The sequence below is a fragment of the Metopolophium dirhodum genome, chromosome 5, assembly GCF_019925205.1.
Source record: "Metopolophium dirhodum isolate CAU chromosome 5, ASM1992520v1, whole genome shotgun sequence".
Lineage (NCBI taxonomy): Eukaryota > Metazoa > Arthropoda > Insecta > Hemiptera > Aphididae > Metopolophium > Metopolophium dirhodum.
The window spans coordinates 27,757,665-27,775,959 of record NC_083564.1 but is presented as its reverse complement, the minus strand read 5'-3'; the positions used below and the strand labels follow the sequence as shown (position 1 = coordinate 27,775,959).

The following is an 18,295-nucleotide window of genomic DNA, read 5'->3' as shown; positions in this document are numbered from 1 at the left end:
AAACGGACTTTGCGTAAAAAATTCCCGTTTTTCCTTTGTTTTTCACGTCGCTTTTGAAAACTACTGGGAAATTTTTACTTTTGACTCCCCAAAGTACCAACTTGATTCACTTTCTTATCAGAAAAGTTACTGTTGAAGAAAATCCAAGCACTTTTACTGTCCTAAAAAGTGATGACAGACACAAAAATTAAAAAAAAAGGTGGATAAGTGGATGTCGCTCTGCTGTACAGTAGGTTACAAGTGGGTCACTGTAATGGATGGTGTTAAATTTGAATTCAATGATATAATATCATTGTATAAGAAAAACGATTCTGAGCGAAAACGGTCAGTCAGCCTATGATTTTACCAAGTATATTTGATGATATTATTGTGAATAAAGTAATTTATATATAACCTATTAACGTGGAGCCTTGTTTTAAATTTTCAATCCTTAGCCATAAAAGTTAAACATTTTATAAATTTTTAACCACAAAATAATTAATAAATTATAAATTTGATAAATGTTGTCAAAATTTGTACTTTAAATGCTTATAAAAAAAAATTGTGCATATGTATTTTTAATATTTTTCAACTGCTATTAAAACGATATATCAGGAGTCTAATATTAAATTTTCACGCTTTTTTACCCAACAAATAAAAATTTATTGATATTTATAGAAAAAAAAAAACTAAAAAAATTGAAAACTGACAATGGCCGTAAACAGCTCAAAAAGAGTCAAAATATTTTGTAAATTTTATGGTGTATAGAAAATGCTAATATAAACATTCAGTGAAATTTTCATGTCCCTACGGTCATTTGTTTTAGAGTTACACCAAAAACCAAAATCGATTTTCTCAAAAACAGATTTTGCGTAAAAATTCCCGTTTTTCCTTAATTTTTCTTTTGTTTTTCACGTCGCTTGTGAAAACTACTGGGAAATTTTTGACCCCCCAAAGTACCAACTAGATTCACTTTCCTATCAGAAAAGTTACTATTGAAGAAAATCCAAGCACTTTTACTGTCCTAAAAGGTGATGACAGACACAAAAATAAAAAAAAAATAAAAAAATAAAAAAAATAAAAAAAAAACACACATCATTGTAGAATCAATACATTCATCGCTTCGCTCAGAATCTAAAATTAAATAAAAAAAATTAAAAAAAAAACACATCATTGTAAAATCAATACATTCATTGCTTCGCTCAGAATCTGTGACATTTTATATTGCCATCTCTCTTCCTTATTCGAGAATGCTACACGCTATGTTATTATTTATCAAAATATATATATTATTCATAAGTCATAAGTTCATAACCCATTCACAATGTTTTCAGCATAACTAAGTAAGAACTAAGTTATTTCTATAATGGTTTTCAGTTTTCACCACAGTCCACGGACTATATAGATAGGTTATAGTTCGCGACCCGTGTTTTCGCCATATTATGAAACGAAGTATTGATGTTGGCAACGAAAGGTAAGATTTTATTTTGGTATGATGTTAGTAACAAGTAACAACAAAATTTTGACAACTGTTGCACAGGAATATTTTAACAAAAAATTGAAATATTAAACAAAATCATTAAGAACTAAAATTGGTAATACTGAAATTGATTGATTCTGCATTTCTGCAGGCAGCAGTAAGCAATTTTTTACTTTATTAATTTTGGTAAATTAATTATTGACAACTAACTGTACCTACTACCAGTTATTACTTTTAACAATACGTGCTAACGTAACAACCTCTCAATTTAATTTTGTGCGTTTCAAGTTATTTTATTTGATATTGTAGTGCGTATATATCGAGAAATGTGTACTTACATAAAAGGCTTTTGAGGCAAAAAACAAGTGCGCACTTAAGCCCTTCCCAAGTATAAGTAAGTAGGTATAAATGTTATCATCCATCTTTTCAGAAAATATTTTTTTTTTTTAACTTAATTTCCTTATCTGATCTTAACATTTAATTTTAGTGTCTCCGATTACGGCTTGGGAAAAACTTCAACAGAATCTACATGGAGAAGACTTTCATCAGATTTATAACGATCATTTTCCAATTGAAGTGAGACAATTGTTATCCCCATGGTTTGAAACTAAAGCTTGGTATGATATTGTTTTACTTTTACTTATACATTGTTATAATTAGTTACACATTTTATAAACATCATGAAAATCATTAATCAACATAATTTAAAAGAAAATATAGAATTTTACAACATAAATATTAAATACCTATGTGTCCAACATTTTTATATTTTAATCTTATTTTTGCTTTAAATAAAAAATATATTTCTTTTACAATACTTTATATTTTAATGATTTTTCTTAACACAATAAAAAAATTATTTTTAGGTAAATTCATGTCTAATTCATATTTGACTTTTAAGAGATGTATTTTTTAAAGATTAAAATATTAGGTAGGTACAAATGTATTAATTAAATTACAATAATCAGGGATCTGATTAACCTGTATTATACTAAATATCTTAGACTACAATCTTTATTAGAGTGTACTAAAGGTAGTTTTAATCAATAACCTATGACAGTGGTGTGCAGAACTTTTCCCCGTGTGGGGCTTACTCATTAGTAACTGAGTATCGTACACATTCCATGTAGTCTGGTAGTTATAATTCATAGAAAATTATACTCAACAACGCAAGTTTTATTTTATTATTTTTATCAAAGTCCAACCAACCACCGATCTACCCCTGATTTTCAAGTGGGGCCTAGGTCCCATTGGTGACAGTTCTGCACATCACTGATTTATGATATAATAGTTGTTTGCAAATGTTTGATCAATCTAAACAACTTTGTTTTGTACATTTTAGAATAAAGTTCCTAATTTACTTTTTGATTTTTCGTCTTTAAAATATAAATTTAGTTGTCCATTTAACCATGTACAAGTATAAGCTTCCTTAATAAGTATTTTAAGTCAGTGACTTCTCTATACGTAAATTTAAGTTTTCCTTGAACCTGAATGTATCTTAATTACATCATCCATGCATCATAGTTATCACTATATAGGAATTTGTACTAAATATGCATGAACTTCAGTGCTTAAAAAAGAAGAAATATGCACATATTTTTTTTTAAATTATAATTTTCATAAATACCTAATTTTTTTTACTGTCAAATTTTCAAATTGTATTATGAACTTATCATTAATCATCAAATAAATTCTAAAAATTGGTAAAATTAAGAAATATGCTCTTAACCTTACAGCACAATGTTGTAAATAATACAACAGTTTTGTATTTATTTAATTTATATTTCATCCATCACAATCCCAGGTAGCTCCCCAAGGCGACTTAAATATAAATTGTGAAGAAATTTATTACATTAAAAAATTAAAATACAGCTTCTTTAACCAAATTATGTAACTCATGTTCTATTTTCTTTTTTTTTCTCAACCCACATATACTCAATTATGTCCATTATATAGATTGTATATTTTCTCCTAAAAATGGGTATTCCTCAAAAATGTCATTATTTGTGTTTTAAACTGAAAAAATAACATTATAAATTTTACTTTTAAAAAAAAAATTGTGAAGATAATATTTCAATAAATTTTATTTTATAACTGCGCCTAAAATAAATAAATTAAAGTTCAAAATACAGTAAATATATTAATATTGAATATGTATGGTTATCATATTATATCATAATATATTAGGGCTGTTGTGAAAAATACAACGCACGACTACTCTTGTTTCAAATAATAAGTGTGCCTGCTAGAAGGTTATATCCAAAAAATTACTATATATGCAGAAATATACACTATCTATAAACTTTTAATATCTTTTTTGTAGTGTCGTGAAAATTATTTTAAGCTTACTTAGCTATAAATCTAAATTCTAAAATAAACATGCAAATGCAACAACTTCCGAGCTCTATCACTTAAGTGACTAATTTTCTGTCCCTTGATTATGATTTATGATACATATCATTATTAATATGAGTTTCCATCCATCTTATGATCTCTTGTATTGCCCCTTTATAATAGCTCCAACTTTTGTACTGGGACTGACAATTAAATTCTGACTATACAATTATCCTTAACTAATTTAATCACTTAAGTTTTAAAATATTTAATGAATATTAGTTCCAAATTGTTCATTTAATGAAACTTTATTATTTAGGTAAATAAAGTTTTTTTATCTTTGCAATATAAAAGTAAGTATAATACAAATAAACTAGATAAATTTATAATAATAAATAGAAAACTTTATTTTTATCCAAAACACAAATCATTTTACTTGTAATTTTGAAAGAAAACAACATTACAATATTATAATGTTTAATATGATCTAAAAATAAACAGTAATTTTGATTTTAATGCATTTAATGCATTAAATACATAGTATTTAAGGAGTTAATTAATAAATATGAGTATAACAATTAAGATGGTTTTAAACATTTTTGATTTCTTAATTGATAAATGTAGAAATATAATATAAAAATAAAAATCAAGGAATCCCAATTTATTATCAAACAATGGTAATATAGTTAAATTAACAAATACTTCTGGAATTTTTTATAAGTGTATTCTATTAGGTATGGAAATTATATTATTATTTTTAAATATTCTAAAAAAAATTCATTTGAAGAATTTATGATTTAAATTCCTATAAAGTATAGAATAGTCAAAAAACAAAAAAATGATAATACTTAATTTGTTACAAAACAGTATTAATAATTTTTTTAATGAAATCAGAATTATTAATTTACTATAAAATGTTAGTATGTATCATGTTTCATTTTTATCACTAATAATTAGAGAGATACCAAACAATTTCCATGAATTTATACAATATACGACATGAATTAGTGTCTTACACAATCAACTCTATAATCTTGTAATTGTCTGCCTAAATTGGAAATAAAGAAATGTTGTACAAGCTACTAATAATAAGAACACTATATGTAGGTATAGATAGATTTATTGTTAAAAAAGTTTTAAAAAAATTTTAAGTATATATTACTAGTTGTTCAAAAGAAAATACCAATTGTATCATTAAATTTGAAATACTGGCATAGTCATAATTCTACTAATTACCTTTGAAAAAAATTTGGCCAAAGTTAATCATGACTATTGTTGTCCAGATAATATCAAACATTTATTTATTCAATTCAAAAGAAAAGTTTTAAACAGCACTCTAGTTAAGATACTTTAATTCTTGTATCCAAAACTTATTTCAGCATTCTTTTAAATTGTTATCATAGTCAGTGTTATCAATAAAGTTTATGATTAGGATAAGACTAATAACGAGTACAAGTAGTATAACACAAATATTTATTATATACTTCTGCATGTGTGTGACCTGCAACAATTATCCTTAATGCTTGTATGAAATTACTATTTCCTGGAACCATTAAATTATGCTATGATAAATCAATCAGATAAGATTTAATATACTTATACTAATCTATTTAAATTGTGTTTTTTAATGAATAGTATACTAGTTACTAGTTAAATAATATTATTGTACAGAATTTGTCATTTTGATTTTGTCATTCTTATGTTACAATATAAATGCTTAGTAAATTATGTGAAGTATTATTGGTAAAAAAATATTAACTTTTTAACTAGATAAAGTTTATATTTCTCAAATATTGAAATATTTATTAAATTAATATTTTTAGGACTGAAATCGATCCGGATAATTTAGAACATGAAGGTTATATTAAAGGTTTATTTGTGTCTTTTGTGGAGGAATTAGTATCTAAAGCTAATTCTATGGTAACTAATGAACAGTTCGTTAGTAAACTGAAACTAATTGATACAGCAAAATTATATAAAGTGAGTATTAAAATCATAATATGTATTCAACTTTAGGACAAGGTTAAATAAATAGAACAAATAATCATTTATTTAGAACTAAACAAAATTAAATTTTGTATATATGAATTTAATAATTTTTGTACTAATTCTTATTCTTTTTACAGGAGAAGTACTCGCAAAACCCAAAAGAGTTGATAAGAATAATTAAAAAGTGTTTGGAATCAGAATCCTTAATGGCTCAACAAAATAATGTGTGTATACCAAGTGTTTATACTTTCAAGTACCAATAATTTTTTAACATATTGGAAAAGTTTGGAATTTTGTATGGGTTATATTTACAATACTTCTACCACATTCTCTATGAAATCAATAAAAAAAATAATTTATTATTGATGTGCCTAGGCTTATAGTAAATAGTATTCAGGTTCAATTATAGAAAGTTCTTTTAATTCTTTGAGGAGCAAATTAAGAATATACAGGCGCTACTCAGTGACTAGATTAGGGGGAAAAAATATAAATGTCTGAGGGATTGCGTCTCATTTTCATCACTTCATTTTTAGCAATGACTTATAAATACGTTTTAAATAAGGTCTTATGATAAATACGCTGGCTTATAAGACAAAACCCTATAAAATAAAGAAAAAACAATTAGTGGTAAAAATATATTATATATCCGTCAATGCTCCCCAAGCCAACATTTTTAACAATGTATATAATGTAAAATTTTGTCAATAGTTTACTAATATTTCTTTTAGACAAAAACATGATAATTTAAAATAAATTAGAATGAAAATCAATTTTTTTGTGAAAAGTAAAATAAGTAGTTATAGACCAATTCTTAAAATATTATAAAATTTAGCTTTAATTATTCTGTTTTTGTTTGTATTTAATCAAATGATTACTGGTAATTGAAACTTAAATAAAGTTATTGTTTTATAATCTATACAGTTTTAATATTTTTAGATTATGAAATTGAATTATTGTAAAGTATGAGATATGAATGAATATACTATTACGTCAACAATAATTAAATTTCAGAATTTATAAATATTATATCTGTATATAAAAGAATTTGATTTGAAACTTGTAAGTATAATTTATTAATTTTATTTAGTCTCTAATGGAAGTCAATGTAAAATCTTCTCAAGAATTAGAAAACATTGAAATTACACAACAGATGGACTTGATAAGTAACCATATTACGCATACAAATGAGATTCGCATTACAATCCAATCAGACATTGATTCTTTTAATATTTTGTACTCTGAATGTACTAAATGTTCTCGTAAGTTTTTAGTAAATTATAAATTATTATTATATATATTAATAAACATTTTTACATTCCAGAACATCTACAACACATGAGAAATCAAAGAATGAGCATTCCTCAAGGACCCGAAATTGAACGTAAATTAAAACAGGAAAAAGAATTGTATGAAGGACAATTAAAGACTCAATCATTAAGTCTTAACAATGCTCTTTGTGTCTACATAAACAAACTTAACGAATCTTTAAATTTGCTCAGTCCTGTTCAAGCTCATATTATTGATAAGGCATTAATTCAGTGGAAACGTGAACAACAGTTGGCTGGTAACGGATATAAATACATGAAAGATATAGATGTCATACAAACTTGGTACTTACAAGAACTTGCTATTAAATTAATGTTAAATAAGTTAAATATTATGCAATAGTATATTCTTATTAGGTGTGAGAAATTGTGTGATTTAATATGGATAACTCGTTCACAAATTAAAGAAGCTGATCGTTTCAGAGTGAATTTGGGTCGTTATTTTGAATTACCTCAGTCGTGTGAAATAATTAATACTCTTCTTGATATGACAACTCAATATCTTTCATCGTTAGTGGCAAGGTATGTTCTTTGTAATTTAAAATTATTTTATTGTTATTATTTTTCAAATTTTTTTTTAGTACTTTTGTTATCATAACTCAACCACCTCAAGTATTAAAAACTAATACTAGATTTGTAGCTGAAGTTCGTCTATTAATTGGAGGAAAACTCAATATTCATATGACATCACCTGTGGTATGAAACAATTTTCTTTTAATATCTATTTTAGCAGCTACATCTTTTTATCAAGATTGATCATTTTATGCAATTTTAAAATTTTAAATTAGGAAAGTACCTACTATTAGATATAAACAGTTATTTACTATATTGTGGGGAAATATTAGCATCATTACATAACCAAACATTCAAAATATTTTCTGATTTATTACATTTTTTCTCATTATTATAATAATTTTTTCTAGAGGTAAAAATATTTAAATGGTTCAAATTATTTTTATGAATAAAAAAAAAATTTTATTTCATATTTTGAGCCCTTTGTTTTGATATAATTTACCTTAATATTAAAGAAAAAAAATAATTGTATACAAAAATAAATTGATTCAATGCATATACCTATATTAAATATGTATTTTTTTTTAATTTATATTTTATATAATAATGTTTTATATAGAGAGATAATGACTATGAAAGTATAGAAAGTATAGGGTGGAGTATAATACTATAATTATAGCATAATAATATAACAAAAAAAATATTTTTTTAATTAATACTACTTCTAATAATTTCCTCAGGATTTAGATTATAATAAATATCTTATCCAGATTATTGCTATTTAAAGTATGACATATTATAAACATAGATTTTAGTCCTCTATTTTTAATACATTTTTTTAATTTTTGGTAACTCAAGGATATGTTCATGCACATAATCTGACTTTCACAGTAAGTTTTCTGTCAATTGTAACTGCCAGAAAAAAAGCATTTATTGTCTGCTGGACAATAAAAAGGTCATTTTTCAACGCTTCAACTAGCACTGTTAAAAACCAAACTTTTGATAGTCGTACCCAGAAATAATTTTCCTAAAGTTTGATAAGTTAGCTCTTTGAAATAGTGACCGCACATGACAAATTTAACTAGCTAGAAAATCAAAGTCTGAAGTGAGGATGCTAAAAAAAAAAAAAATATTAAGTATAAGTAATCTAAGATAACCCTAGGCCTCCACAGGAGTTTTTCTCAGTGAGGCCCAATGATCTTGATATTAATCAAAATAAAAAAAAAAAAATTTGTTTTTTTATATAAAATCTGTACTTATTAAATCCCCAATGTTAGAAAACATTTAGTGTCTGAATTGGAACTGAAAATATGTTGGATAAACAGCAAAAAGCAAAAAATTATTGTTAACTGCTATGAAAACTATTAGCAAAAAATGGTCTAGGTTTTTGATGGTCATGGCCATTTGTAATTGAATATTTTCACAGCAATGTGAGTCTGCGATATTAAGAGGATGTCGTACCCGTATGGGTTGTCTCCGTCAAAAAACATGTGCAACATCAAACATTTTCGTTCACCAGTTTCAATAGTGTGCTTTACCTTTGATATTAGACTGAATCAATCTATCCTAAACATTTTAGGTGAGAACTTTATCTGTGTTCTCGCATAGTTTTATTTACAATATTTTAATTTAGGTTAATATTTTAAGTGAATTATGAGCATTTTCAAATATAAATATTTTACATACTCATAACTCATATTCATTTAAAAATTTAAATATCATAAAAACCTTTGTGAGAACACAGATAATGGTCAGTTCTTACCCAAAAGTTTGATAATAGATCAATTCACTCGAATATCAAAACTAACAGCACATTATTAAAACTGGTGAACAAAAATTTGTTCAAGACAACACATGCAGAGTATGACATCCTCTTAAAGGTAAGATATAAATGTAATTACTACATCCACTATACAGTATCGCGACCAGACTACAACCAGATTGTTGCGAATCGACTGATATGTTTGGCATCCTTTTTTCATACACCTCATAGTAACAATTTTTTTTAAAGTACCGTCAGAATGTCTTTTTTTACTGGACCTTGTTGTTTCATGTAATCTTCCACCACATTCAGTGCCAACAATATTCTTTTTTGAGCAAACCAAATGATTGTTACTTAAAATGTTTTTACTTTTTAAATATTCAACGCATTTCAATTCGTCAATAATTATATTTCTGTATAAATATCCCATTGTTGTAGTAGAATTCATTTTAAATCAGTACAAAACTAGAATGTTAAATCAAAAAATATTGTACTCACTCGTGAAAAAAAAATTAAAATAATTGACCAATAAACGAAATGACACAAACAAACGCTAAATGATATCTGAATGATATTTTAAAAATACAATACTGTCAAAAAATTCATATAATATTGATAATTATATAGGTTAAGTCGTAATATCCATATTGTATCGATAGTTATTTAGGTATAGTAGGTACTATAGTGTAAAATATAGGTATCTGTTATCAGTAGATCACACGTTGGACCGGTCCCTTATATTTTATTCCTTACCCACTGCCAAAATATACCAAAAAACATGCAATTCTTATGTTTGTATTTAAAATATGTAAATTAAAAAATTTGACTATTTATATTAATATGGTGGGATTTATGGACATAAATAAACAAATTCTTAAAAACCACTGGCAATAAAAATATATTAATGAATATAAATCCTAGCCATAATTATGATATTAACTGTATTAGGTTAAAGTATCTATAGTCAGTGAATCTCAAGCGAACCAAATAATTGGAAGAAATAAACCAGATGGAGAATCTTGTGGTGAAATATTAAACTGCACTGGAAAAATGGAATATCAACCAGTGCAGAGACATTTATCAACCAATTTCCGGTAAATTATAACTTTTAATTTGCAATCTTTTATAAGTCAGTCAAATAATAATGTGTATTATGTAAAATATAATAGAAGTATGCAACTAAAGAAAATTAAGCGTACTGAAAAAAAAGGCACAGAATCTGTTATGGATGAAAAATTTTCAATTTTATTTTCTTCCAAATTTTTCATTGGTAATGAACTCCAATTTGAGGTAAGTTTTCTTGTAATTTTTAATTTGATTATTTAAACAAATATTAAACTAAAGAATAAAATATATCACATGAAGTTATCCTATGGAAAAAAATTAGTACAGTGTAATAACATATTGCTCTTTAAAAATATTTAAAATTAATTTTACACTACCGATTTTGATTAAAAAGTATTAGAAAAATAATTAGAAGGTATTATGTTATATAATTTATATCATTACAGATTTCAACAAAAAATGTTAAATAAGTGTGTAATATTAAAAAAAAATATTTTAGGTGTGGAATTTGTCATTACCTGTGGTAGTTATTGTGCATGGGAATCAAGATCCTCATGCTTGGGCTACTGTAACTTGGGATAATGCTTTTGCTGAACCTGGCCGTGTTCCATTTAATGTTCCCGACAAAGTACCATGGAGAAACGTGGCAGAAGCTTTAAACATGAAGTTTTCTGCAGCTACAGGTCGTGGTCTCTCAGAAGAAAGCTTGACATTTTTGGCAGAAAAAGCTTTTAGGTTAATAGATTAATTTAATAATACTTTAAGTTATCAAAATAATTAAAAAATATATTTTCAGAATGCAAAATGTGGATTTTAATCATATGGTTTTGTCATGGTCACAATTTTGTAAAGAACCATTGCCACAAAGAAGTTTCACGTTTTGGGAATGGTTTTATGCCGTGATGAAAATAACTAGAGAACATCTAAAAGGTCCTTGGACTGATGGGTAATTACTAGAAAACAATTGTATATACTATATTATATTATAAGTTAATATTATAACACAAAATATGTAGTGCCATCATGGGATTCATAAGAAAGTCTGACGCAGAAGAGATGTTGACAAGATATGCTACGGGTACATTTTTATTAAGATTTTCTGATTCAGAACTAGGTGGGCTAACTGTTGCCTGGGCTGGATGTAAGTTCTACATGTCATTAGATTAATAATAAAAATATTTAGTTATTTTAATATTTTCTGTTTTTTTTTTTCAGCCAATGATTCAGATGCCTATAGTTTACATCCTTTCTCAGCTAAAGATTTATCAATTCGAAACTTGGCTGATAGACTATTGGACTTGCCATATCTAACAAAGTTATATCCAGATATTGATAAAAATCAAGCATTCGGAAAATACTATACACAACCACCAAGTATTCATATATTTTTATTTTATTACTTAAATTGTAGTATCAATTCAAAAAACCATTGTAAAATAGTGCTGCCAATCTTCTTGACTTAGGCGCGACAATACAGGTTGATTTAAAGATAGTCATTAAGATCATAAATAATTCTGGTTTCCTCTAAAAAAAAAATCCAGTGACTTGAAAAATTCAGGTTTACGAAAACCATTAAAATACATTTCTGATATTTATATTTTATTTAAATTTTTGCTTCCCTCAATGATCTTCTAAACGTTCTAACTGTCAATTAATTTTTATCTGTCGTCTGTTATACAGTAAAACTTCACCTCGAGTCATAACATTCAATTACTTGTTATCTCATGTAACTTATGTCGTGTAAGGTTCATTGTTGTTTTATCAAATTAAATATTATTGTTCTTTCTACTTATGATTGTGAAACCTAATGGTAGCCGATTATTGAATGTTAAATATTTTATTTAATAACATGTCTCCAAAATAACTATGTTTTTTTACTGAAAAAATGCAAAAATAATCCTTTTACTTAACATTAACAATTTTAATTAGTATATAATTGGGATTTTGAAATTAGGCATAATAAGGTTATAGATACCCTCTGTATCTCCTAAAATTGAATGTCTCTTATTTTAAACTGAAATAAAAAGCAACCCTATTCTAAAATATTTTAATTTTTACTTTGTTTGATATAATTATTTTATTTCATAATTTAGATATTAGCACACCTGTTACAAGTAATGGATATTTAAAGCCATTACTAGTTACGCATGTTCCTGGTTGGGGCGGACCTGGAACCAACGGACAAGGAATGAATAGCTATCCAAACACTCCTCAGAACCACATGTTTCATGTAAACAGCCCTGGAAATTGTAGCATTAGAGAAACGTCATCAGTGCACAGCGAACCAGTAAATAAGTAAGAATTATACTTCCAATAATTTAATGCATAATTACTTTTAGCTTTAATTTAGTTTTGTTTGAGTTTAAAAGAGATTATATTAATTAGAAGTGAGTGAGTAAGTTTATAATTATAAATAAAATTATATTTTTAATTTTAAGTAAATATTAATATTTACCACTATTAACAGGTAGTTAATTATAGACATCTTTAATTATTGTTTTTGAGTTTTCACTCGTATTTTCACAGGCAGTTTGATTTGGTGACATGGGTCGCAGTGATCTCCTGTGTATGTTTTGTGTATGTATATCTTATTTTCATAAATAAGATGTATGTATTAAAATAATTTTTTGATTAAATTATCTTATTTTCGTTTAAATTTTAAACAGCGTGTGTAGCTTAGAATATATTTAAATTTTTTAGTATAGTTAAGTTTAAAAAAGGAAATATTGTTCATTTTTTAAACATTCCCATATTCAATTTACTATAAAATATATACTAAATTTAAACAAACTTTTATAACATATTAATATTCTTTACAACTTCTATTACATTATTAATTATTAGCCTAAAAATAGTACTTATATATATATAATCCAAATATTGAAAAACTATCATCAAACATTCATTATCAACGAGTTCTTGTTTTATTAAACCCAGATTGGCTTAACTTTGGGTGTGCAATCAGCTTGTATTTTACTTAAGTAGAAATATTATTGCAATATTATAATATAAATTATAGTGTTAGTTACTTAGTATATTTTTATAGAACCAAACTTAAATGCTCGCTCACTTCTAATGAAAATATTATTATTATTTTTTATCCTTTCAATTGGTGTACATAGAATAAATTTAACTCTGTTGATATGGTTTGAAGTACTATGTACACTACTGATTTCATGCTAATATTTATGTAACCAGCACGTACCTATATCAGTTTTTTGCCATTTTATTATATTTTATTTTTTTGGTATATATAATGCACGACCATACTTTTTATTAATAATATGTAAATATTATATGGAGCCTTAAAATTTAAATTTATTAAAAATTCATTATAATATTACTCATTTATATTATTACAACAAATATTAATTGCCCATTAAAATTAAATCCCTATTAAGTTATGAAATCTAAATTTATTAACTTAAATTAATTTAACACGTTCACTGCGGATGACGCCTAAAGGCGTCATTTTACATAGTTTGCATATGCTGAATGACGCCAATTGGCGTCATATATCTTGTTATTTAATGGACTATAATTTGGTCAGCATTACGATTAAACTTTTGGTTTTTTGTCAGCGTCTTCTATAAGCATTGTTTCATAATCAAGTGCAAACCGTGTAAACTGGTATTTTAATTTTTAAATTTTTAGGAAATTTTTTTTTAAAACTATAATTTTTTCAGCGTCACGACAAGTATATAAAAATATAATCTGCAGTGAACATGTTAAAAAACATAAATAAAAAAATAATTAGGTACTAAAAAATATCAAAAACTTTTAATTTTAAGTATGAATTTGCCAGTTTCTTTTTCAATTAATATTACAGTAGTTGTCATTTTTTGTCATTTAATATAATTGTTTTATTCTCACACTAAATTTGAATGACCTATGAGAAATTAATGTTACTTTTTATATAATATAAATAATTTTTTTAAGTCTAAATAAATCTAAACATGTTTGTTAGTTAAAAAATCACTGACAATACATATTTCAATTACCAGCATAGGCGAAACTACAGGTCAGGCCAGTCAGGTACTTATTACAATTTAGAACTTATTTTGTAATGAGAATTTTTTTTTCATATTTATCATTTGGCCTGTATGACACAGCATTCTAGGATTTACATTACTTTAATTTAAATATACACAACATGTGATTTTTTTTGTGTTAATACTTAAAACAATGAGAGTAAAAAAATTATTAAATGAATGATTATAAATATAATATTTTATCAATAATATGTGATTTGTGATCATGACTAACTACATTTTTAATAGAATGCTGCAAAAAACTACCAATGCATATACATTTAGTAATTACTAATAACTAATATCACAAATTACTAAAAATATATCCGTTTAATACTAAATTATAGTCTAGTATGAAGCAGATTTTGCATAATGCAGTGCATACTGTTAAAATAACAATTTTTTTTTTATCTGCATTGATGAATTTTACATAATCTTTTAAAAAATATTTTGATAAATGGTGATAAAAATAATAAATGATAACTACTGTATTAATAGTTTATATTCAATACTAGAGACTTTGTTCGACAGATTTATTTATGTCTTATATTCTCGACTTACAGTTTAATATATATTATTATTTTTACAAAGGTTCCAAATATTATAATAAAAAAATTACTGTAAAATGTATTTCTATTAAAAAAAAAATAATTTTTAATTTTGCTTTGACTCAACAGTACATCTGAAAAGTACCGTCCAGGGTCGTTTTTTTCAGCCGCCATCCTATGACGGGATTTAGGAATGCCTGTACTATGATCCTGGGATAAAGTTCCGAGACAATTTGGATGTTAATTTTTTTTTATTATTTTATTACATCTGTTACCTTTCATCAATTCATCGATAGAATAGAATATAAAAACCTAATTCCTTTAGTATACTCCTGTCTTATTAGATTGTATAGGTTGCATTTATGTATTAAGAACTGTATTTTAAAACATAGTACGATAGATGAAGTATGATTGATTTTATTTGATACAAAAATTAATAAAATTAATAAGGTTATGTTTAAAACTTAATATTGGCTTTTTTAAAGGTGTGCTTTGAACCATAAATGTTATCATAGGTAGGCTAACGCTAATGTGTGCTAATGTGTTAATAATTTTTAAATTTATCAAAACTTAGGTTTTAACAAATATTTTAATCCATAGTTTCAGTATTGATCGCTTTTCAATCTCAAACATAACTGAAAACAATTAATAAAGTTGCATTAAATGTATGCCGCATGTATTGAGTACATTTACTGATTTTAGTATTGTTAATTTAATGTATAATAATATAAATGTTTTATTTATTTTATTGGCTTAAAAAAAAATATATTGTTTTGCTTATTTAGTATGATGGCATTTGGAAATGATTCCTTAGAAATGGATTTTTCTTCGAACTTAAATGACATATCGCATGTGGATGAAGCATTTTTTTAAAAGTAATTTAGATATGTTATCTTATAGTCTAGATTAGGTAAACCATTCAATGTCATAATGATTAAAGTATGCATTAAACTGCTTGTGTTAGTGTGAAACTTTGATATATTTCCTTAATTTTTTTTTGTTTATAATTTTTAGTATATAAATTATTGACGTACATATTTTACTCAATTGTTATGAACAAACCTTTTTCAAACCAATTTTAGTGTATAGTTTTATTATTATTTTTTATCATTGATTTATTATTTCTTTTATTTGAAATATGCATTTATTATTATTACCTTAGATTAATTATTATTTGTGTATATTATTAAAAATAATTTTTGTGATCATCAAGTCCTTATGGTGCTTAGTTAACAAACTGCTTCGTTTCGCTGTTATTACTTATTTTATTATTATTATTATTATTATTATTATTATTATTATTATTATTATATTTAAATATTATGTCAAAACATTATTCCGTCAATATTGATCAGGTAATTATTTTGGTTTTATACTTAAATATATCTTTAGTGTGTAGTTGTAGTTATTTGTATGTTGTTATTTGCATTGATGTATACATTACTGTTAAATCACTTAGAATGTCTGCTTTTTTTATATAGCTAATTTCATTTTTGAGTAAAATAATTATAGACATTTGTCACCTTTTGTATCAACTATTATTTCTGAATTTTAAATGGTAACTTTTTTTACTTTTTCATGCATTTTTTTTTTTTTAACTAAGTGTGTACTACAATGATATTAGTCAAATTGACATTCTTGGTGATTTTTCTTGGATAGTGTGTTTATATAACAATAATGTACTTAAAAACCTATGGTTTCTTATGTTTGAACAATTTTATTATTGAAATATTTTTACATACACAATAATTTATTATTATATAAGTATATTTGACATTTGTATTGTTTATTTATTAGATCATAAATTGTAATTTTGTATTCAAAATTATTTCCTTACTAATTTAAATATTAACATACTCTTACACATTTAAATTAATTTAATGATATAGTATGCACAAACTTTATAAATTAAATTAAATTTGAATAGATAGCAAATAGCGATGTATAAAAATAAATATTGAATTACATCTTTTATCCTATAAATTGTTTCTTCTTGTTTTTTGAAAACTTTTTTTTGTAAAGTTTGTTCTTAATACTTAACTAGCTTCATCAAATTTAATTAGTTTTAATATTTTAAGGGGATTGATAGAGTTATTTACTTGTTAGTTACGCTGAGACAATTTTGTATTTATGCATTTTGATTATGAGAACTAAATGACTATTAACGATTGAGAATGAATAGATATTTTTGAAACATGTACACATAAACATACGTAACAGTAGTTACTCTTTCATTCAATAAAAATTTGTTATGTTACTTTTAAGATTTCAATTGACTTAAAGGTGCAATAAAAATGTATAAACCAACTTGAATTTGACCCTTTTAGTGTGGAAGCTTACTGAAGATTGTTTTTACACATTTTGTTTTCAATAAATAATAATAATAATACAGACATTTTAAACTTTTACAGCTGGGTAAAATTAAAAGTCACTCATTCAAATTTGTATAAACTCAAAATTTTCTAAGAATTCTAAAACTATCTCCTTGGGTTCTCAAATGGTTACTTATTGTCTTATTGGTAATGATCATTAGAATGAAAATATGTAGTACTTAATGCGTGTAAAAAACTGCATTCAATCCCTTTCATTTAAATTACAATATATGTTTAATGAACTCAAATTGTTGCTTTTCAAAAACGTATGTTTGTTATGTTTTATAATAATTATGGTATTTATACTTAAATATGGATGTATGGTTTAAATGTGTTTTTTTAACAATGAGGAAATACCTAAAATTGTATTTTTAATTAAATATTGGTGTTTATATTTTAATGTTTGGTGTAAATTTATTATGTATAAAACTAATCAATCCTATGCAGGGTTGGCCTGGATACAAGATGTTTCAGGCAGGAATTTTTTTCTTGGGCTCAATTATCTAATGTCAATATTGTCAATCATTCATTTAGCAGTTGTTTATATTTGGACATAATGATATATAGTATCATTATAAAGTATAAATGTACTTGTATATGTTTTTGAATGTTAAGAAACCAATACAGTGCGGATATCTAGATATTGTGTTTACCTCGGCCGATTGGTATGTTATAAATTATGTTATCAATTTAAAAAAAATTGCATATAAAAATAATTCAGAATACATCAAATAAAAACGGGACAAAATTAACCACTGATATAATATGGTAGGTGTTACCTACCTCGCCATTGAAGAATAAGTCACTGTAATAAACGTGCACAGACACATGGTTCGGGATGCATATTAAAATAAGAACCCACAAAAATTTTTAAACCATTAGGTACAGGCAATTTTT

General features: G+C 25.1%; 1 protein-coding gene across 8 annotated transcripts; it reads left to right on the top strand.

Moving 5' to 3' along the window:
* Positions 1-1,533: 1,533 nt before the first annotated feature.
* On the top strand, positions 1,534-17,798 carry LOC132944144 (signal transducer and activator of transcription 5B-like). 8 transcript variants are annotated; one of them, XM_061013334.1, is made up of 17 exons: positions 1,534-1,616; positions 1,769-1,857; positions 1,947-2,076; positions 5,617-5,773; positions 5,920-6,006; positions 6,870-7,041; positions 7,104-7,392; positions 7,465-7,629; positions 7,689-7,803; positions 10,331-10,476; positions 10,552-10,672; positions 10,947-11,182; positions 11,244-11,393; positions 11,464-11,588; positions 11,663-11,821; positions 12,541-12,742; positions 15,812-17,798. In XM_061013334.1, coding segments are annotated over exons 2-17 (2,343 nt in total). In that variant the 5' UTR covers positions 1,534-1,616; positions 1,769-1,856; the 3' UTR covers positions 15,900-17,798. The 8 variants fall into 8 exon arrangements, with proteins under 8 accessions (XP_060869317.1, XP_060869316.1, XP_060869321.1 ...); XM_061013333.1 differs by having other exon boundaries at positions 1,535-1,616; positions 1,769-1,853; XM_061013338.1 differs by having other exon boundaries at positions 1,539-1,616; positions 1,769-1,861.
* Positions 17,799-18,295: the final 497 nt, after the last annotated feature.

Coding starts and splice junctions, on each gene's coding strand:
- LOC132944144 (XM_061013334.1), top strand. Junction 7,393..7,464: donor ATAGATGTCATACAAACTTG/GTACTTACAAGA, acceptor TATTCTTATTAG/GTGTGAGAAATTGTGTGATT. Junction 11,183..11,243: donor TTGGCAGAAAAAGCTTTTAG/GTTAATAGATTA, acceptor ATATATTTTCAG/AATGCAAAATGTGGATTTTA.